This window comes from Leptodactylus fuscus, chromosome 4 (assembly GCF_031893055.1).
Source record: "Leptodactylus fuscus isolate aLepFus1 chromosome 4, aLepFus1.hap2, whole genome shotgun sequence".
Taxonomy (NCBI): Eukaryota; Metazoa; Chordata; class Amphibia; order Anura; family Leptodactylidae; genus Leptodactylus; species Leptodactylus fuscus.
In genome coordinates this window covers 8,766,293-8,788,593 of record NC_134268.1, presented here as the reverse complement: position 1 = coordinate 8,788,593, position 22,301 = coordinate 8,766,293, and the positions used below count along the sequence as shown (strand labels likewise).

Sequence of the window (22,301 nt, the reverse complement as noted above, 5' to 3'; positions counted from 1 at the left end):
AGCTTATATATAATGTACTGCTTATATACTGCTTATATATAGTGCACTGCTTTTATACTGCTTATATATAATGTACTACTTATATACTGCTTATATATAATGTACTGCTTATATACTGCTTATATATAGTGCACTGCTTATATACTGCTTATATATAATGTACTGCTTATATACTGCTTATATATAATGTACTGCTTATATACTGCTTTTATATAGTGCACAGCTTGTATACTGCTTATATATAATGTACTGCTTATATACTGCTTATATATAATGTACTGTTTATATACTGCTTATATATAGTGCACTGCTTATATACTGCTTACATATAATGCACTGTTTATATACTGCTTATATATAGTGTACTGCTTATATACTGCTTATATATAATGTACTGCTTATATACTGCTTATATACAGTATAATGTACTGCTTATATATAATGTACTGCTTATATACTGCTTTTATATAGTGCACAGCTTGTATACTGCTTATATATAATGTACTGCTTATATACTGCTTATATATAATGTACTGTTTATATACTGCTTATATATAATGTACTGCTTATATACTGCTTATATATAATGTACTGTTTATATACTGCTTATATATAATGTACTGCTTATATACTGCTTATATATATATATATATATATATATATATATATATATAGTACTGCTTATATACTGCTTTTATATAGTGCACAGCTTGTATACTGCTTATATATAATGTACTGCTTATATACTGCTTACATATAATGTACTGTTTATATACTGCTTATATATAGTGCACTGCTTATATACTGCTTATATATAATGTACTGCTTATATACTGCTTATATATAATGTACAGCTTATATACTGCTTATATATAATGTACTGCTTATATACTGCTTATATATAATGTACTGCTTATATACTGCTTATATATAGTGCACTGCTTATATACTGCTTATATATAATGTACTGCTTATATACAGTATAATGTACTGCTTATATACTGTTTATATATAGTGCACAGCTTGTATAATAACTACCCCTGCACCCCGCTTACCTACTACTGTATATGAGGCTGAGCTGGTAGATTTGAGAGATTTCAGCACCACGGACAGCACTGAGGTCTCTAATAACTTTGTGCGGTATTTTTTCGACCCCTGCTGCAGCATTGCCTTGATATTTACTTATATTATATCTGAAGCCTGTGAGCCTTGGGTTCTCTATTAAACCCTTGTTGTTCCTTGTTCAGGCGACATTACATTTTGGAATACAATCGATAGGACATTATGTTTCCTGCATTAGGAGAGATGTTTTTCTCTTATGTTTTTGCATTTAGTTCCTTGGCCCCTGTGTTATAATCCGCTGTAGGTCTTCTATTCCTGCTCACAGTTTTGTATTTCTGTACTAGTATACAGTAGGATCTGCTTACAAAATAATCTACATGTACTGTGGACCGAGGACTTCTCCGTCTGCAGCTGGAATGGGCTTTCTTTGTAAAAGTTTTTGGAAGATGCAGGAAAAATACTGAAAAGTAAGAATGTTTTCAGAAGTAGAAGGGTTTGCCCTTGGCGGGATTTGAACACCAGGACTCCAGTGCTGCAAGGCTGCAGTGCTAGCCACTGAGCCACCGTGTGGCCCCAAAAATAGAGGGGTTAATAGTTTATTTACCAAAATGAAGTGAAGGAAGAAAAGAGAAATGCAAATCCCATCAATATTCGGTGTGACCTTTGCCCTTTACCTTCTTCTCGGTACTTGCAGACAGTATTTGGCAGACCTGGGCAGGGAGGTTGTTCCTGCCGCCATCTTGGAGAACTAAGCACAGATCTTTGATGGATGTAGGCTTGCTTCAGTCCATCTGTCTCTTCATGTCATCCTAGACAGACTGGATGATGCTGAGATCAGGATGATATGTAGGGACCATACCATCACTCCTTCTCCAAAGGGCAAAGGTCATACCAAATATTGATGGGATTTACATTCTCATTTCTTCAACTTTTAACCCTTCTATTTCTGAAAGTGTTCATACTTGGCAGCATTTTCTCCACATTTGCCTAAAACTTTTGCATATAACTGTATGTATGCGCAGTACCTTGTGACCTAAGTTATTGCCCTGCCATAAGGCAATATTTGGAGAAACGTTGATGTGCGTATAAAATACACAGTGCGAGAAATCCTCCCATGACGTAAGCGCAGGACAGAGGGGTCTCCATTGGTCTCCATCTCTGACATTGGTGAAAAAATAAGAGTTGACACAAGTAATGTAAGACATGTTGCACATTGGTCACTATGGCAGTATTATACTGATCCCTATGACAGTAATATTATACAGAGGTTGTGTAAGGAGGAAACATTTCCTATAGTGTCTGTGCTGCAGTAGGAGGGTTATCTCCTTCATATAGAAGATTCTTCTGCTGCAACGATACCAAGTTTCTCAAAGAGGGACCAAAAATCTCTTTCCCCCTGCTCAGCTAATGCTCCAGCTCCTTGTCACATGACTGACCCCGCTGTACTCCTGCTTTTAGTAATTGGAGCATTGCAGGTCGGACATGTGATAAGTAGTCGAAGCATCAGCAGAGCGGGCTGAAGTAGAAGACCTTTGGTCCCATGGTGGCGCTGTGCAAGGCTTGGTATGGATGCGGCAGGAGTCAGTGTGGTATCTATGTTAATAATCTGGTCCCCCTCTCTCAGTGTATACATTGCAAAAATTTGGAAAAAAAATAAAAAATAAAATATTAAAAATTCAGCCCAGGTTGTGCCATTATGGAGACCATTGGAGACCATTAGAGATGAGTAGTGTTCGATAGAGTAGGTGTTCGATCGAATACTACAGTATTCAAAATACTTGTACTCGATCGAACACTACTCGCTGTTCGAAGTTTAATGTTCAATGCAGAACCAGCATTGATTGGCAGAATGCTATACATTCTGCCAATCAATGCTGGTTCTTCTCTTACCTTTAGAAGTCTTCTCCGTGCAGCGTCCCCGCGGCGTCTTCCGGCTGCGCGGGCATGCTCTCACATGCGCAGTCGGCTCTGCTCAGGCATCGGGCCGGGCAGGGCCGACCGCGAATGCACAGTTGGCCCTGCCTAGGCCCCGATGCCTAGGCAGAGTGAATTCCAGCCGGAAGACGCCGCAGGGGCACTGCGCCGGGAGAAGACTTAAAGGGGAATCCAGCCCAACCGTCACTCGTGGAATTAGTAGGTATAATTTTATCGAATTTTGCCTACCCCTGAAACAAGCATTTCCCCCCATAGACTATAATGGGGTTCGAAATCCGTTAGAACAGCCGAACAGTGTGCGGCTGTTCGAATCGGATTTCGAACCTCGGACATTTTAGTGTTCACTCATCTCTAGAGACCATCATTCATTTTCAATCTCAGCATTCCTGACTGATAATCCCCAAAAAGAGAGGCTAATATTCATAGGATATAAGGGAAAGGAAAATTGATCACAGATAAATCTTGCTTGGATCATTGGAGGTCTTTACAAAGAAGTGGTCTCCTGGAGAGGTGTTAATCATACCTTGCTCAGGGTGAGGAAATAAGAAGGAAAATGGAAGAAAAGGGAAGGACATTAAAGTAGAAGAGAATCCCATTTATGAGGGTCATTGGAGCCATCTGGCTCAGTAAGATGGATCTCATTCCATTGGGAATAGGGTTGAGCCGATCTTGAGATTTCCGATCATTTCCCAGCCGATCCCGATTGTGAAATTTGCTTGATCACTGTCACGGGATGGTTAGAGTCTATACTATAGGCAATGTGTAATATATATTTCATGTGGAATGTATTCTCTAACCTGTTATATACATCAATGTGTAGTTGGCTGATTAGGGTCTAGTGTGTTAGCACATTGTATGCAAATACCTCTAACTAGTGAGGACAATGGGTGGAGATAATCTGATCAGTGTCTCCAAGAAGATGTTGGATGGTGCATTGTCCATAGTAGACAGGGAGTCTGCTCTCCTTGGTATAGGTGAGGGGGGAAGGATCTGTGACTCAGCCCTTCCCACCCACAGATATAGGATGTAACAGTCTTAGTATATAGTATGTAGCTAGCAGTTAGTATGTGTTAGCCGGCCTGTGCACAGCTCTGCAGAGAGCCAGGATTTAGTTACAGGACCAAAGAACCAAAGCTATCATTGGATTGTGACTTCTGTGGACTTATTGTTATTACGGTTGATGTGACCGCCGCCGGCTACTAACTTTGTGGATTACAATAAATTGCTGTTGTCTCCCGACCTCTTGCGTCCGTGTTGATTCAAAAGACCATCCGGAGGAAGACGTATACCTTTGCTCCGTGACAACTGGTTGGCAGCGGTGGGATCAACAGCGGACAGAGAGATGGACTACAGCAGCTCAGTGATTAATGGAGCCACAACCTCAGAATACAGGAACTGGACTATGGCAAATCTAAAATTAAGGGCCCGGGAACTAAACCTGAGTTACCAGGGAAGAACGAAAGAGCAACTGATCGAGGCACTGGAGGAGATGACCCTGCAAAGCGACCATGAGGAGGGCTGCCCCCAGGAGACTGGAGAGATACAGGAGTGGCAGGTACAGACCCAAAAGAGCAGATGGGTTGTTTTGTATGAGGAGGAATTGGCAGTGCTGGGGCTAGGAGCAACTGCAGAGCAAATGAGTAGAGCATTACAGAGGGCTCAGGAAACGGAGAAGGAGGAACAGAGAATGGCGCATGAAAAGGAAAGAATGGCGCATGAAATGCGAATGGCTGAGATAACTACGAGGAATTATAATCAAACGTCGACCCCCAGCCCAACAGTGAGAGAACCACCATATGTGTCCCATAAATACTTCAAGACCTTTGATGAAGCGGCTGGGGATGTTGATGGATATTTTCAGGACTTTGAACACCAGTGCCGCCTGATGGAAGTCCCAGAGAAGGATTGGGTCCGGTATCTGGTGGGGCACCTACGAGATGGGGCTGCGGAAGCTCTCAGAGCCATGGACCCTAGTGATCAGCGGGACTATGAGGCCATTAAAAGAGCGGTGCAGAAGTATTATGCAGTCACTCCAGAGACCTACCGAGTTCAGTTCCGCTCTTTGTCTTACAATGGGGGAAGCTCCTTCCACATGTTCGCCCACAAGTTGAAGCAAGCATGCAAGCGCTGGCTAGAAGGAGAGGAGGCTGTCACAGTCGATAAGATCCTCCAAGTCATACTTAAGGAACAGTTCTTTTCCCAGTGCCCCGCTGAGATCCGTGAGTGGGTGCTGGAACGGAACCCAGCCACAGTTGAGCAAGCTGCTTCTCTTGCAGATGAGGGCCTGACCATCAAGCCGCAGTGGAAGAGGTTGTTTGCAGAGGAGCGGAAAACTACCACAGTCCGCCAGACACCCTTCATCCAGCCACCCACCTTTCGTGCCCGGCCTCAGGATTACAATTCCCCCTCTACCCCTGCCCCAGCCCATCGGCCTCCAGCTATGAACAACCCTGTCCCTAGACAACGACCTACTGGAAGAATGCTAGAGCGCAGATGGTTTGGGTGCGGGCGGCCTGGACATTTGCAAGCTAGTTGCCCTGTTAACATGGGGGCACGGGCCACCGTGGCATCCCGGCCTATTCACTACCTGGGAACCACCCCTAGGACAGAAAGTTTGGCCCCATTTCCAGATGACTCCATGAATGACCCATCTGTTCCACCTCCAGGGGTCTATGGGATTCAGCCCTCTGCCACACATCCCGCAAACCTTCAGCGGAAGCACTTGCAGGAGGTCCTACTGGATGGCCGAACAGTTGTTGGATTCCGGGACTCGGGAGCTTTCCTAACGGTAGCGGACCCCCGAGTAGTTCGACCCGAGGCCCTAGAGGAGGGCCCTGGCCTTTCTATCGAGTTGGCAGGAGGTACTCGGAAACATATTCCTAAAGCTACCGTGGAACTCGACTATGGTTATGGACCAAAACGATGCACAATTGGTGTGATGAGCGGGCTGCCGGCCGATGTTCTGTTAGGCAACGATGTTGGAAATCTACAGTGCCACTTTGTGGGAGCAGTGACCCGAAGCCAAGCTCAGAGAGACGCCAACATGGGTCGACCGGATTTTCTGCCAGATGCCAGCCCTTCAACCCTACTTTACCATTCAGTACCGCCGAGGGAACCAACACCAGAACGCAGATGGGTTATCCCGGCAGGAGGACATATGAGCTATAGAGACTGATGTGCATTCCCCAATTTACCTGTGTAGGCCAATTGTGTCATGCACATGTTTTGAGAGGGGGAGGGGTTGTCACGGAATGGTTAGAGTCTATACTATAGGCAATGTGTAATATATATTTCATGTGGAATGTATTCTCTAACCTGTTATATACATCAATGTGTAGTTGGCTGATTAGGGTCTAGTGTGTTAGCACATTGTATGCAAATACCTCTAACTAGTGAGGACAATGGGTGGAGATAATCTGATCAGTGTCTCCAAGAAGATGTTGGATGGTGCATTGTCCATAGTAGACAGGGAGTCTGCTCTCCTTGGTATAGGTGAGGGGGGAAGGATCTGTGACTCAGCCCTTCCCACCCACAGATATAGGTGTAACAGTCTTAGTATATAGTTGTAGCTAGCAGTTAGTATGTGTTAGCCGGCCTGTGCACAGCTCTGCAGAGAGCGAGGATTTAGTTACAGGACCAAGGAACCAAAGCTATCATTGGATTGTGACTTCTGTGGACTTATTGTTATTACGGTTGATGTGACCGCCGCCAGCTACTAACTTTGTGGATTACAATAAATTGCTGTTGTCTCCCGACCTCTTGCGTCCGTGTTGATTCGAAAGACCATCCGGAGGAAGACGTATACCTTTGCTCCGTGACAATCACCAATCGGGATCCGATCTTTCCCGATCCCAAACGCTCAATCCTACTAATGATATATACATGGATAGGGTTGAGCCGATCTCGAGATAACCTCTGACCTCCAGAAAAGATCGGGATCGGAATTCCAATCACGATTGTGAAATTTTGTGAAATCCGATCTTTTCCGATCCCTATCGCTCAACCCTAGTTGGGAATGCTACAGCAACGCCAAGTGTTGACATAAGCATCTTTGGTGTCTTTGTCTTCAGAAACCAATTCCTCCAAGCACATCCCTATTACTCGTCTTGGTTTAGTGGTGGAGAGCCATGGGAACACCGTAACCACTCAGTTTGCCATCAGGGAATGTCTCAGGGAGCCAGTTTTGGCCAATGACAATGGTCCATGATGGATGGGCAGTTCATGAGAAGAGTCAGTAATTTGTAGCCCTATAACTTCTCGGTCTGGAGCTGTCTCCGATAGTGAAAGATGAAAAACAATGTGATCAGCTGAAACGGGAAGAGGCGAATCCGAGCTGCAGCTGTCAAATGGTCCAGATTCTCCCCAGACATCAATAGATCAAAGACGAGGAGAGTCTGCCGGTATCCACTTCAATGCAAACTTATATGTGAAGTTATGCTACAGAGGCGAAAATAACATTTTGCACTGTAGTGGATATTGGCAACTTCACTTCTCAAGCCTCAGATGGGACTCGCAGCTCCCTGGAAAAAAAAAAAGAAGAAGACGCCTCGGCAGAAGATGTTCTCTTTAACCATGTAATGATAAGAAGGAGCTCAGGCTGGAAGTCAATGAAATAAAACATCATCTTGTCCTTTACAGACAAAATGATGACTTTGGGGAACGGCTCCCAGGACTCTTCAGGAGACTTCCATAATAACCACGGCTCGCTTTTTTGCAGCCTTGGCTCGGCGCTTTCTCGAGAAGGAACGTTCAGCGTTAACTGTAATTTTATTCTCTTCTTGCTCCAGGCTTCAAACCAAATGAGATCTTCCTTACGACAGAGTCCAGGAGAATTCTACCATCTGTTGGACTGTGTTGGCGATAGCAGACACATCGCCTCAATAAAGATATTATGAATTATTAGACCGGTTGGAAACCACTTTATGTAAATACCGTAGCGGGGGAAGGGGAGCAGCCGGGATGGTTATTGATAAGGCTGACAAAACTCTATCTCACTGCACAGCTAAAGACTCTGAGCAAAAAAACAGATAAACTGGGACAGACCTGAAGGTAAATATTCAGGAATTGTATGAATTCATCTAAAGAAAATAAGACAAATCTGCTCTATGTAATCTTAGATAAGCAGGACACTTAATATGGAAGGTGCTAACACGCTGCTATATGTCTGGAGTGGGAAATGAAGTGGTGGCCAGAACTGGAACGACAACTAACTGCATCCATATTCATTTACATCCATTAAAAACCTATGAAAATGAAACCTGTAAAATGAACAGGTCTCAGGGTTCCATCTGTCATGTAACAGAGTACTTAGTCATAGTACAGGCACTATGACCGGATTAGCAGTCTGTGAATCCACTTTCCTACCCCTGAAGAGTCGGTGATGGATGATCTACTTCTCCTTTACACAACTACACAGTCTGTGTTATTCACTTTCCTTGCTCTTTCTTGTACAGTCTGTGTGATCTGCCCTCCCTGATAACATGGATGCTTTCCTTCCTCTCCACTCTGCTATGTATAATATCCTCCTCGATCTGCTGACATTGAGAGAAGGGAGACTAAAGCAGAGACAAAGTTCCAGGAACAGATTTCTGTCCAATTGCTCTGTGGGCACCCATCCATGGAACAGATTATACTGTGTGGGGGTCACGGTGGAGCAAATTGTACTGTGTGGGGACCACTGTGCAGTAGATTATACTGTGTGGGGGCCACTGTGGAGCAAATTGCATTGTGTGGGGCCCACTGTGGAGAAAATTGTACTGTGTGGGGACCACTGTGGAGCAGATTATACCGTGTGAGTTTAACTGTGGAGCAGATTGTACTGTGTGGGAACCATTGTGCAGCAGATTGTACTGTGTGGGAACCATTGTGCAGCAGATTGTACTGTGTGGGAAGCACTGTGCAGCAGATTATACTGTGTGGGGGTCACTGTGGAGCAGATTATACTGTGTGGGGGTCACTGTGGAGCAGATTGTACTGTGTGGGGGTCACTGTGCAGCAGATTGTACTGTGTGGGGACCACTGTGCAGCAGATTATACTGTGTGGGGTTCACTGTAGAGCAGATTGTACTCTGTGGGGGTCACTGTGGAGCAGATTATACTGTGTGGGGTTCACTGTAGATCAGATTGTACTCTGTGGGGGTCACTGTGGAGCAGATTGGACTTTGTGGGAGTCACAGTAGAGCAGAAAGCTCTATAAAGTCCCATTCGTATGACCATATTTTGCAGGTCCGTACTTGTCTGCAATTGTGGATCCGCACATTATTAAGGTTAAATTGCCGTGTTGCCACTTTGTGATAAATTAGTGGGTTTTGGGTTGCAGTTTGGGCACTCGGTCTCTAAAAGGTTTGTCATCACTGCTCTAGAAGAAGGAGTTACACACTCTCTGCAGCAGCAAAGTGTGTGTGTGTGTGTGGGGGGGGGGGTTGTAATGAAGACTGAAAGTTGCTTTATTTTGTATTTAGGAACTGAATTAACAACACAAAGTCAGTGTACAGATGTCCAAATCATTTACATCAACCAGATACATACAGATACAATATATTATTCTGAGGGTGGATCCTGACAACTGACAACTGGCGTAAAAAAATACAGTAGAACAGAATCCCTGTGTAGTCCAGAGGCTTTCTTTATAGAGAAAGGAGAGGAAACTGAGACATCCAGCAAAGTACCAGGGACAGTTTGCTTTCCAGTCTATCTCAGAAGCAGCAGGTTAACCATCCAGAAGAAGGAGTTACACAGGCTCTGCAGCAGCACAATGGTAGGATGGTAGAAATTATCTTAACACAAAATCGGCGTATACATGACCAAAGCTTCTACATAAACCAGACGAAACAGACACATTATATTATTTGAGGGATCCTGGCATCTGAATTGGAAAAAGTGTCATACAAAATAATTCCTTGTATTTCTCAGGTGGTTTCTGTAAGAAGTTCCCATTGATACTTCTTTATGCTAATATTACTTTGAGAAGATTGTCAGGGTACCCACCAGCATTTCTTCCAGGGATTCCAGGGGTAACACTCAGGGTACAGTAATTTATGATTCACATTCAGTTTTCAGCCACCACTAGGGGGAGCTCAGGAGCTTACTGCATACTGTGTATAAATAGAACTTCATATTACCACGGTATTATTATCATGTGATGTCGGAAGGTAAATCCATTCTACTGTACTGTTTGCAGACATTTCCAATCTGAGCAGAATCTGCAGCTCTCCAGACCACTAATTCTCATGTTCTCATTAGCAATTATCAGAGCGCAGCCTTCTCTCTATTAGATATTGACGCGGTGAGCATGCACCGTCTACTGTACGGCATTAAGTAAGAATAGAGTGGTTTTCCACTCACTGTTCTATAGTCAGAGCCCATGAAGAAGAGGAGAATCTCTCCAGGAGGGAGCCCAGTCGAGGCGTTACCTCTGCTCTGCAGCGCTGGGAACATCAATAGAAGGTGGAGGGTGTAGCTGTGAGATGGAGGGGAGCCCGAGCTCCACCACTGAGAAACCCACTTGTTAAATTCTCGTTTCACTCTTTCTCATCTTCCTGAACTGGATTAGTTTTCTCACCAAGTGCAGAAGGTGTTACAGCAGCCATGGAGGGATTCAGCTTTTATACATTGTAGGCATTGCTCCTAGAGCCAACCTCTCTCCTTCTGAAGGATCTGACTTTTACAAGCCGTACACTGCCTGCACATTGATTTCAATAGGAAGTCTGTAATACTTTGGCCTGTGGTGGTGCTGCAGGGAAATTAGACACTTACAGGGGGCCCTTCTAATGGGAAACCCAATGATTAGGTGACAAAAAGGAATTGTCAAGAGGCGAGAACTCATCAGCTATGTTACTATATGATAGTGCTGGCTTTGGATTTGGGGGGGGGGGGGTAATTCATGTTCCCGTCTTTTCCTGTTTTCCCATCACACTGCAGATAGTTCTGACTGATATAGCACTGCCCCCTGTGGAACCCCACTAGTAACTGATTGATATAGCACTGCCCCCTGTGGTACCCCACTAGTAACTGACTGATATAGCACTGCCCCCTGGGGTACCCCACTAGTAAATGACTGATATAGCACTGCCCCCTGTGGTACCCCACTAGTAAACGACTGATATACAACTGCCCCCTGTGGTACCCCACTAGTAACTGACTGATATAGCACTGCCTCCTGTGGTACCCCACTAGTAAATGACTGATATAGTACTGCCCCCTGTGGTACCCCACTAGTAACTGACTGATATAGTACTGCCCCCTGTGGTACCCCACTAGTAACTGATATAGCACTGCCCCCTGTGATACCCCACTAGTAAATGACTGATATAGTACTGCCCCCTGTGGTACCCCACTAGTAACTGACTGATATAGTACTGCCCCCTGTGGTACCCCACTAGTAACTGACTGATATAGTACTGCTCCCTGTGGTACCCCACTAGTAACTGATATAGCACTGCCCCCTGTGGTACCCCACTAGTAAATGACTGATATAGTACTGCCCCCTGTGGTACCCCACTAGTAACTGACTGATATAGTACTGCCTCCTGTGGTACCCCACATGTAACTGATATAGTACTGCCCCCTGTGGTACCCCACTAGTAACTGACTGATATAGCACTGCCCCTGTGGTACCCCACTAGTAAATGACTGATATAGTACTGCCCCCTGTGTTACCCCACTAGTAACTGACTGATATAGTACTGCCCCCTGTGTTACCCCACTAGTAACTGACTGATATAGTACTGCCCCCTGTGATACCCCACTAGTAACTGACTGCTATAGTACTGCCTCCTGTGGTACCCCACTAGTAACTGACTGATATAGTACTGCCCCCTGTAGTACCCCACTAGTAACTGACTGATATAGTGCTGCTCCCTGTGGTACCCCACTAGTAACTGACTGATATAGTACTGCCCCCTGTGGTACCCCACTAGTAACTGACTGATATAGCACTGCCCCCTGTGGTACCCCACTAGTAACTGACTGATATAGTACTGCCCCCTGTGGTACCCCACTAGTAACTGACTGATATAGTACTGCCCCCTGTGATACCCCACTAGTAACTGACTGATATAGTGCTGCCCCCTGTGCTAGCTGACTATACTGCCCCCTGTAGTACCCACCTAGTGACCGACTCCTACAATACTACCCAGTGTGGTCCTACAGTACTATTGCACTCCTACAATACTGTCCACTAGTAACTGTTTCCTACAATACTGCCCCCACTGTTCAGTAGTAGCCCCTGTGGTAGCCCACTGGTAACTGCTGCCCTGAGCATCTCCTGTTGAAACAACCTTCTGTTTCCAGCCATTGAGCCATCGCTGATCTCGTCTCCACATATAGTGTCAGTATTCTCATATTATGTACCAGATTATTAAATGCCAGAAAGTCCAAATCCACAAGATCTGAAGCCTTCCCGGGTCCAGGGGGTCCTTATAGGATACGATGAGGTTCATGTGACATGTCTGATCCCACATAAGTCCAGGCCAGGCTCAGAATGTGATTCCAGGATCGGTAACAGGAGATTTGCTATTCTACTCCTCTCTAATCGCTTGCTACTCAGCTTTCCCAGGACCAGATATTACTATATAACCTACAGTTTGCAGCCCTGGGCCTGGTAATCGGTCTTTTCTGATGACGTTGTTTCCTGTTTAGGTGGCAAAGGAAGTGTAATGGGTTTAGATCAGCCGGGAATTGCTGTCTCCAGCTCCTACCAGGAATTCTGCAGACTATCACCCCCTGATAAAATCAATCCCAAAGCTTCTCACTTAGCTGCGAGGAAAGACCATTTCCCCGAGCATTGAGGAGTCTTTGTTTTAAAGAGCATCAACAACAAATTGATTTCCAGCATCTGCGATGTTACAATAATAAAGCCACTTTAGACCATCCGATTTCACCCGGGGCACGCCGGCCTCTGGATCAGGAAGTCAGTATTTACTTATTGATTTTGTGTCACTGGGAAAAACCATAATGCTTAAGACAAAGCAACACCTCAATGTGTCTCCGCTGTAGATGGAGGAGGAGAGTAGTGACCCGCTGTAGATGGAGGAGGAGGGTAGTGACCCGCTGTAGATGGAGGAGGAGGGTAGTGACCCGCTGTAGATGGAGGAGGAGGGTAGTGACCCGCTGTAGATGGAGGAGGAGGGTAGTGACCCGCTGTAGATGGAGGAGGAGGGTAGTGACCCGCTGTAGATGGAGGAGGAGGGTAGTGACCCGCTGTAGATGGAGGAGGAGGGTAGTGACCCGCTGTAGATGGAGGAGGAGGGTAGTGACCCGCTGTAGATAGAGGAGGGTAGTGACCCGCTGTAGATGGAGGAGGTGGGTAGTGACCCGCTGTAGATGGAGGAGAAGGGTAGTGACCCGCTGTAGATGGAGGAGGAGGGTAGTGACCCGCTGTAGATAGAGGAGGGTAGTGACCCGCTGTAGATGGAGGAGGTGGGTAGTGACCCGCTGTAGATGGAGGAGGAGGGTAGTGACCCGCTGTAGATGGAGGAGGGTAGTGACCCACTGTAGATGGAGGAGGAGGGTAGTGACCCGCTGTAGATGGAGGAAGAGGGTAGTGACCCGCTGTAGATGGAGGAGGAGGGTAGTGACCCGCTGTAGATGGAGGAGGAGGGTAGTGACCCGCTGTAGATGGAGGAGGTGGGTAGTGACCCGCTGTAGATGGAGGAGGAGGGTAGTGACCCGCTGTAGATGGAGGAGGAGGGTAGTGATCCGCTGTAGATGGAGGAGGAGGGTAGTGATCCGCTGTAGATAGAGGAGGAGGGTAGTGACCCGCTGTAGATGGAGGAGGAGGGTAGTGACCCGCTGTAGATGGAGGAGGAGGGTAGTGATCCGCTGTAGATGGAGGAGGAGGGTAGTGACCCGCTGTAGATGGAGGAGGAGGGTAGTGACCCGCTGTAGATGGAGGAGGAGGGTGGTGACCCGCTGTAGATGGAGGAGGAGGGTAGTGACCCGCTGTAGATGGAGGAGGAGGGTAGTGACCCGCTGTAGATAGAAGAGGAGGGTAGTGACCCGCTGTAGATGGAGGAGGAGGGTAGTGACCCGCTGTAGATGGAGGAGTAGGGTAGTGACCCGCTGTAGATGGAGGAGGAGGGTAGTGACCCGCTGTAGATGGAGGAGGAGGGTAGTGACCCGCTGTAGATAGAAGAGGAGGGTAGTGACCCGCTGTAGATGGAGGAGGAGGGTAGTGACCCGCTGTAGATGGAGGAGTAGGGTAGTGACCCGCTGTAGATGGAGGAGGAGGGTAGTGATCCGCTGTAGATGGAGGAGGAGGGTGGTGACCCGCTGTAGATGGAGGAGGAGGGTAGTGACCCGCTGTAGATGGAGGAGGAGGGTGGTGACCCGCTGTAGATGGAGGAGGAGGGTAGTGACCCGCTGTAGATAGAAGAGGAGGGTAGTGACCCGCTGTAGATGGAGGAGGAGGGTAGTGACCCGCTGTAGATGGAGGAGTAGGGTAGTGACCCGCTGTAGATGGAGGAGGGTAGTGACCCGCTGTAGATGGAGGAGGAGGGTAGTGACCCGCTGTAGATGGAGGAGGAGGGTAGTGACCCGCTGTAGATGGAGGAGGAGGGTAGTGACCCGCTGTAGATGGAGGAGGAGGGTAGTGACCCGCTGTAGATGGAGGAGGAGGGTAGTGATCCGCTGTAGATAGAGGAGGAGGGTAGTGACCCGCTGTAGATGGAGGAGGAGGGTGGTGACCCGCTGTAGATGGAGGAGGAGGGTAGTGACCCGCTGTAGATAGAGGAGGAGGGTAGTGACCCGCTGTAGATGGAGGAGGAGGGTAGTGACCCGCTGTAGATGGAGGAGGAGGGTAGTGACCCGCTGTAGATGGAGGAGGAGGGTAGTGACCCGCTGTAGATGGAGGAGGGTAGTGACCCGCTGTAGATGGAGGAGGAGGGTGGTGACCCGCTGTAGATGGAGGAGGGTAGTGACCCGCTGTAGATGGAGGAGGAGGGTAGTGACCCGCTGTAGATGGAGGAGGAGGGTAGTGACCCGCTGTAGATGGAGGAGGAGGGTAGTGACCCGCTGTAGATGGAGGAGGGTAGTGACCCGCTGTAGATGGAGGAGTAGGGTAGTGACCCGCTGTAGATGGAGGAGGAGGGTAGTGACCCGCTGTAGGTGGAGGAGTAGGGTAGTGACCCGCTGTAGATGGAGGAGGAGGGTAGTGACCCGCTGTAGATGGAGGAGGAGGGTAGTGACCCGCTGTAGATGGAGGAGGAGGGTAGTGACCCGCTGTAGATGGAGGAGGAGGGTAGTGACCCGCTGTAGATGGAGGAGGAGGGTAGTGACCCGCTGTAGATGGAGGAGGAGGGTAGTGACCCGCTGTAGATGGAGGAGGAGGGTGGTGACCCGCTGTAGATGGACGAGGTAGGTAGTGACCCGCTGTAGATGGAGGAGGAGGGTAGTGACCCGCTGTAGATGGAGGAGGAGGGTAGTGACCCGCTGTAGATGGAGGAGGAGGGTAGTGACCCGCTGTAGATGGAGGAGGAGGGTAGTGACCCGCTGTAGATGGAGGAGGAGGGTAGTGACCCGCTGTAGATGGAGGAGGAGGGTAGTGACCCGCTGTAGATGGAGGAGGAGGGTAGTGACCCGCTGTAGATGGAGGAGGAGGGTAGTGACCCGCTGTAGATGGAGGAGGAGGGTAGTGACCCGCTGTAGATGGAGGAGGAGCGTAGTGACCCGCTGTAGATGGAGGAGTAGGGTAGTGACCCGCTGTAGATCGAGGAGTAGGGTAGTGACCCGCTGTAGATGGAGGAGGAGGGTAGTGACCCGCTGTAGATGGAGGAGGAGGGTAGTGACCCGCTGTAGATGGAGGAGGAGGGTAGTGACCCGCTGTAGATAGAGGAGGAGGGTAGTGACCCGCTGTAGATGGAAGAGGAGGGTAGTGACCCGCTGTAGATGGAGGAGGAGGGTAGTGACCCGCTGTAGATGGAGGAGGAGGGTAGTGACCCGCTGTAGATGGAGGAGGAGGGTAGTGACCCGCTGTAGATGGAGGAGGAGGGTAGTGACCCGCTGTAGATGGAGGAGGGTAGTGACCCGCTGTAGATGGAGGAGGAGGGTAGTGACCCGCTGTATATGGAGGAGGAGGGTAGTGACCCGCTGTAGATGGAGGAGGAGGGTAGTGACCCGCTGTAGATGGAGGAGGTGGGTAGTGACCCGCTGTAGATGGAGGTGGAGGGTAGTGACCCGCTGTAGATAGAGGAGGAGGGTAGTGACCCGCTGTAGATGGAGGAGGGTAGTGACCCGCTGTAGATGGAGGAGGAGGGTAGTGACCCGCTGTAGATGGAGGAGGAGGGTAGTGACCCGCTGTAGATGGAGGAGGAGGGTAGTGACCCGCTGTAGATGGAGGAGGAGGGTAGTGACCCGCTGTAGATGGAGGAGGAGGGTAGTGACCCGCTGTAGATGGAGGAGGAGGGTAGTGACCCGCTGTAGATGGAGGAGGAGGGTAGTGACCCGCTGTAGATGGAGGAGGAGGGTAGTGACCCGCTGTAGATGGAGGAGGAGGGTAGTGACCCGCTGTAGATGGAGGAGGAGGGTAGTGACCCGCTGTAGATAGAGGAGGAGGGTAGTGACCCGCTGTAGATGGAGGAGGAGGGTAGTGACCCGCTGTAGATGGAGGAGGGTAGTGACCCGCTGTAGATGGAGGAGGAGGGTAGTGACCCGCTGTAGATGGAGGAGGAGGGTAGTGACCCGCTGTAGATGGAGGAGGAGGGTAGTGACCCGCTGTAGATAGAGGAGGAGGGTAGTGACCCGCTGTAGATGGAGGAGGAGGGTAGTGACCCGCTGTAGATGGAGGAAGAGGGTAGTGACCCGCTGTAGATGGAGGAGGAGGGTAGTGACCCGCTGTAGATGGAGGAGGAGGGTAGTGACCCGCTGTAGATGGAGGAGGAGGGTAGTGACCCGCTGTAGATGGAGGAGGAGGGTAGTGACCCGCTGTAGATGGAGGAGGAGGGTAGTGACCCGCTGTAGATGGAGGAGGAGGGTAGTGACCCGCTGTAGATGGAGGAGGAGGGTAGTGACCCGCTGTAGATGGAGGAGGAGGGTAGTGACCCGCTGTAGATAGAGGAGGAGGGTAGTGACCCGCTGTAGATGGAGGAGGAGGGTAGTGACCCGCTGTAGATGGAGGAGGGTAGTGACCCGCTGTAGATGGAGGAGGAGGGTAGTGACCCGCTGTAGATGGAGGAGGAGGGTAGTGACCCGCTGTAGATGGAGGAGGAGGGTAGTGACCCGCTGTAGATAGAGGAGGAGGGTAGTGACCCGCTGTAGATGGAGGAGGAGGGTAGAGACCCGCTGTAGATGGAGGAGGAGGGTAGTGACCCGCTGTAGATGGAGGAGGGTAGTGACCCGCTGTAGATGGAGGAGGAGGGTAGTGACCCGCTGTAGATAGAGGAGGAGGGTAGTGACCCGCTGTAGATGGAGGAGGAGGGTAGTGACCCGCTGTAGATGGAGGAGGAGGGTAGTGACCCGCTGTAGATGGAGGAGGAGGGTAGTGACCCGCTGTAGATGGAGGAGGAGGGTAGTGACCCGCTGTAGATGGAGGAGGTAGGTAGTGACCTGCTGTAGATGGAGGAGAAGGGTAGTGACCCGCTGTAGATAGAGGAGGAAGGTAGTGACCCGCTGTAGATGGAGGAGGAGGGTAGTGACCCGCTGTAGATGGAGGAGGGTAGTGACCCACTGTAGATGGAGGAGGAGGGTAGTGACCCGCTGTAGATGGAGGAAGAGGGTAGTGACCCGCTGTAGATGGAGGAGGAGGGTAGTGACCCGCTGTAGATGGAGGAGGAGGGTAGTGACCCGCTGTAGATGGAGGAAGAGGGTAGTGACATGCTGTAGATGGAGGAGGGTAGTGACCTGCTGTAGATGGAGGAGGGTAGTGACCCGCTGTAGATAGAGGAGGAGGGTAGTGACCGGCTGTAGATGGAGGAGGAGGGTAGTGACCCGCTGTAGATGGAGGAGGAGGGTAGTGACCCGCTGTAGATAGAGGAGGAGGGTAGTGACCCGCTGTAGATGGAGGAGGAGGGTAGTGACCCGCTGTAGATGGAGGAGGAGGGTGGTGACCCGCTGTAGATGGAGGAGGAGGGTAGTGACCCGCTGTAGATGGAGGAGGAGGGTAGTGACCCGCTGTAGATGGAGGAGGAGGGTGGTGACCCGCTGTAGATGGAGGAGGAGGGTAGTGACCCGCTGTAGATGGAGGAGGAGGGTAGTGACCCGCTGTAGATGGAGGAGGAGGGTAGTGACCCGCTGTAGATAGAGGAGGAGGGTAGTGACCGCTGTAGATGGAGGAGTAGGGTAGTGACCCGCTGATGTATTTTCCAAGAGCCCCGCTGCTTGTGGTTCAGGTCTTGGTTTGTGATGGTTAAGATGGTGCTTGGATTTCCTACTGTGAGAGAGGCAAAGAGATCTGGAGATGGACAGTCTGGATAAAAGAAAACTAAAGAAAATATAACAATAATTGGGAAAGACATTTAATAAGATTCCCAATAAAGCTTTGCACATCAGTGGAGTGTTGGAGAGTTGGAGAGTTGAGGATTTTTCGTCCATGCATTTTTATTTTTGACCCTTTGGTCTGTGTGGACACTCTGCAGATTTGTTGCCCACATTTCTGAAAGGAAAATCTTATATTTTCTTCTTTAGTTTTCTTTTATCCAGACTGTCCATCTCCAGATCTATTTGCCTCTCTCATAGCAGGAAGTCCAAGCACCATCTTTGTTGTTATGACAGATTAGTAACAACAAAGTGGATGATTTTTTAACAAGTTTTATTCACGTTTTGTAAAAATGAATCTTCTTTCTAGTTCTGCGATACAACCCATCTGGGCAAGATAAAAGTTTACTGGTGGCTGAAATTTCAGAAATGAAGTAAATTTTCCAAGTATCTGCCTGTATCTAGTGACTGATTAGGATAGAACTTACTGACCATGAGATTTACAGCGACTGTGTCTTTGTGTTTCAGCCAATGGACGGTACGACTCCCGGAGTCAGTCTCTGAGATCCATAGACAACAAGAAGAAGGATGACGCAGATGACCAGTACCAGTTTGGCTATCCCGCTCCACAAATAGGTGAGTCTGGAGCAGAACAGGACAGAGGGCGTCAGATGATGGGATCCAAGGTATAGGCCAAAAAGTCAGGAAGCAACTAAATACCTGATTCAAGTGACTAATCTCTACAGGTGACTTGTTGGAGAAGACCTTGGTTGACCACAGTTTTTTTTATATTATGTATTGTCACTATTTCTTGGTCAAAGTTGACTGAAATCTCAAGTTGGTTTTGATTTTTCTAATTTATGTTCTTCAAAGAATCTTCCACCTAATACTGTAGAAGACCAATAGAAATGTTTGTTATTTCATAGATTTCCTAAGATTTGCCAGTACTGGGTCATGTTCTAAAACTGGACCAATGTGACCAGAGATTAACTATCACATGACCGAAGGAAAAGGAGATAAAATAAGGATGTGGAGTCTGGCTATAGCAGATGTGTTGGAGAAGACCTTTGCTCACCACCATTTTTTGATATGTTGTATAGTCGCTGTTTCTTGGTCAAGGTCGATGGAATCTCAAGTGGATTTTGATTTTTGTTCTGAATAGAATCTTCTAACTATTACTGAAGATAACTAATGGGGATCTTCTTAGATTTGGGCAGAGCATCAAGTAGGAAAAGTAAATAATATAAGGAGGTGAGGCTGAAGGAGATTTGTTGGAGAAGACCCTTGTTGGCCACCATCCTTCGGTCCTGTCTATTGTCCCTGTTTCTTGGTCACAGTTTAGTGGAATCTCAAGTGACTTTTGATTTGTCTAAGTTCTTAAAAGAATCTTCCACTTATTTCTGTAGAACACCAGAGGACATGTTGTTACTTATAAGGGGGTGGAGTCTTGTTGACCACCATTATTCGATCCTGTGTATTGATTGCCAGTCCGAACGCGTATTGGATACCCTTGGATCTTGGAAGTTCCAGGGGAGGGCGTAGAGTGCGTCTCTTGGCTAAGATCGAAGGGGCAATATCCTGGTAAATGGATACTACTTCTTCTCCAAGAGTGATCGAAGGGTGATTCCTAGCTGTGGAGAAGATAGCTGCAGCATCTGGATAGGAAAGCAGACCGCAGATCACATCGCGGAGAGGCTCTCCTTGTTTGGGTCTCAGAGCTCGAAGGATGCGTTCGATAGTAATTGTTGCAGCTCGATCTGGTCCGAGCAATTCAGTGAATAAGTCAGAAGCCATTTTTGGCAAACTTTCCGGAGAACATGATTCCGAAAGTCCCTTAATTCTAATGTTGTTCTGGCGACTGTGGTTCTCTTGATCTTCAATGAGGGTGAGAGAGCGGTCTATGTAGTCTTTATGCCGGGCAGTGTATGATTTGACTGACGTGTAAGCATTTTCTAGGTTGGTGACTCGGTTACCCATTGCTTACATTTCTACCTTAATATCGGCGAGTTGTGTAAGGACCGGACCAAGCGCTGCGTTCAATACTTGTTGCAAAAAGGACCTTGAGAAAGTACTATGTTCTAGATGGTCAAGATCTGCATTGCTAACATCTTCTGAATCATCCGATCCTGTGTACTGTCACTGTTTCTTGGTCAAGGTTGAGGTGAATCTCAAGTAACTTTTGATTTTTCTAAGTTCTTCCACTTATTTCTATAGAAGGCCAGCGGAACTTTTTGCTATTTTGTTGATATAAGGGGGTGGAGTCAATGTATTGTGACTTTTTCCTGGTCAAGGTTGAGTTGAATCTTGATCATCTTTGGAAGTTTCTAACTTTTGATTTCTAAAAGAATCTTCCACTTAATATTGTAGGTGGCCATTGGAATTTTTGGGTATTTTGGTGATCTCCAAAGAGTTGCCAGTACTGTGCCATATTCTAAGCCAAGATCTTGACTATCACATGACTGAAGTAGGGAAACAAAAGATTAGAAGGGGAGGAGTCGACACCTGACTTGGGCAACAATGTATCATGGAAATTCTAATGTAATACAGAAGCTGTATGGTAATATTGTAACCTTGACTTCAAGGGCCACAAAGTGTAAGGAGCAGATGCTGAGCCTGCAGTATAAGGAAGCCTAATCTTCATCTTTGACGGAATCTTTCCTTTAATTTCTCTCTCCTTCTTGTACCAATCTCCAATATCCGCTCATACAATATTAACAGCCGAGCCCCACGTTACGGATCCAGATTGTACTATTTAAGGAACGCGTTCATAATGTTCAATGCTGGGCACAGTACAGACTCAATAATTCAGGATTCAGACATCTAGAAATAGTCCTTGTGAGATGAGGCTGGAAGCTTTCCATCTCCAGCAGAGAATTGCTTTGTTATTTTATTATAGATCCGACCTAATAAAGTATTAAACTTCAGAGGAAACTGGAGGCCAGATCGGGACCTGCCGGGGCTTTATTCTCCAGACATTTTTATTAATATGTTTTGGGGGAAACATTTGACATCTACATCTAAAGTGCAAAGTAAGATGAAGTAAAACTAGTGATAGAAAGTGCCGCATGGTGCCGATATAAAAGTACCGCACTGTGATGGTGTGATGGTAAGAAGGTAGGGACACGTGCTGCTAATACAGAAGAGCCGTATAGGGAAAAGATAATAACACCATATAGTGCCACAAATAACGAGATATAGCTGATGTGCACAATAGTGTCCATATAATAGTGCCACACCATATCCATGTAATATACTGCTATACAGTAATGTGATAGTGATATGCTGATAATGTAGGAAATCCTTCCAGTGTCAATATAATAGCACCATATAGTGCCACAAATAACTAGATATAGCTGATGTTCAGAATAGTGTCCATTTAATAGTGCCACACCTTACCCATGTAATATACTGTCATACAGTAATAATATCATAGTGAATAGTGACAGACACTGGTAATAATGTAGCGCCATATGGTAATAACGTAGTAAAGTGTAAATATAATAGCACCATATAGTGCCACAAATAACTAGATATAGCTAATGACCAGAATAGTGTCCATATAATAGTGCCACACCATATCCATGTAATATACTGCTATACAGTAATATGATAGTGACAAGCTGATAATGTATGACATCCTTCCAGTGTCAATATAATAGCACCATATAGTGCAAAAATAACTAGATATAGCTAATGATCAGAATAGTCTCCATATAATAGCGCCACACCATACCCATGTCATATACTGCCATACAGTAATAATATCATAGTGAATAGCAACAGACACTGGTAATAATGTAGTGTCATATGGTAATACCGTAATAAGGTGTGAATATAATAGCACCATATAGTGCCACAAATATCTACATATAGCTGATGTTCAGAATAGTGTCCAT

General features: G+C 47.3%; 1 protein-coding gene across 1 annotated transcript in view; it reads left to right on the top strand.

Moving 5' to 3' along the window:
* Positions 1-22,301, top strand: part of ADGRB1 (adhesion G protein-coupled receptor B1) — a 398,297-nt gene that overhangs the window by 89,305 nt on the left and 286,691 nt on the right. Inside the window, exon 3 of the mRNA XM_075270037.1 lies at positions 18,934-19,041. Within this exon, the coding sequence (XP_075126138.1) occupies positions 18,934-19,041 (108 nt within the window). The remainder of the gene's footprint in view (positions 1-18,933; positions 19,042-22,301) is intronic.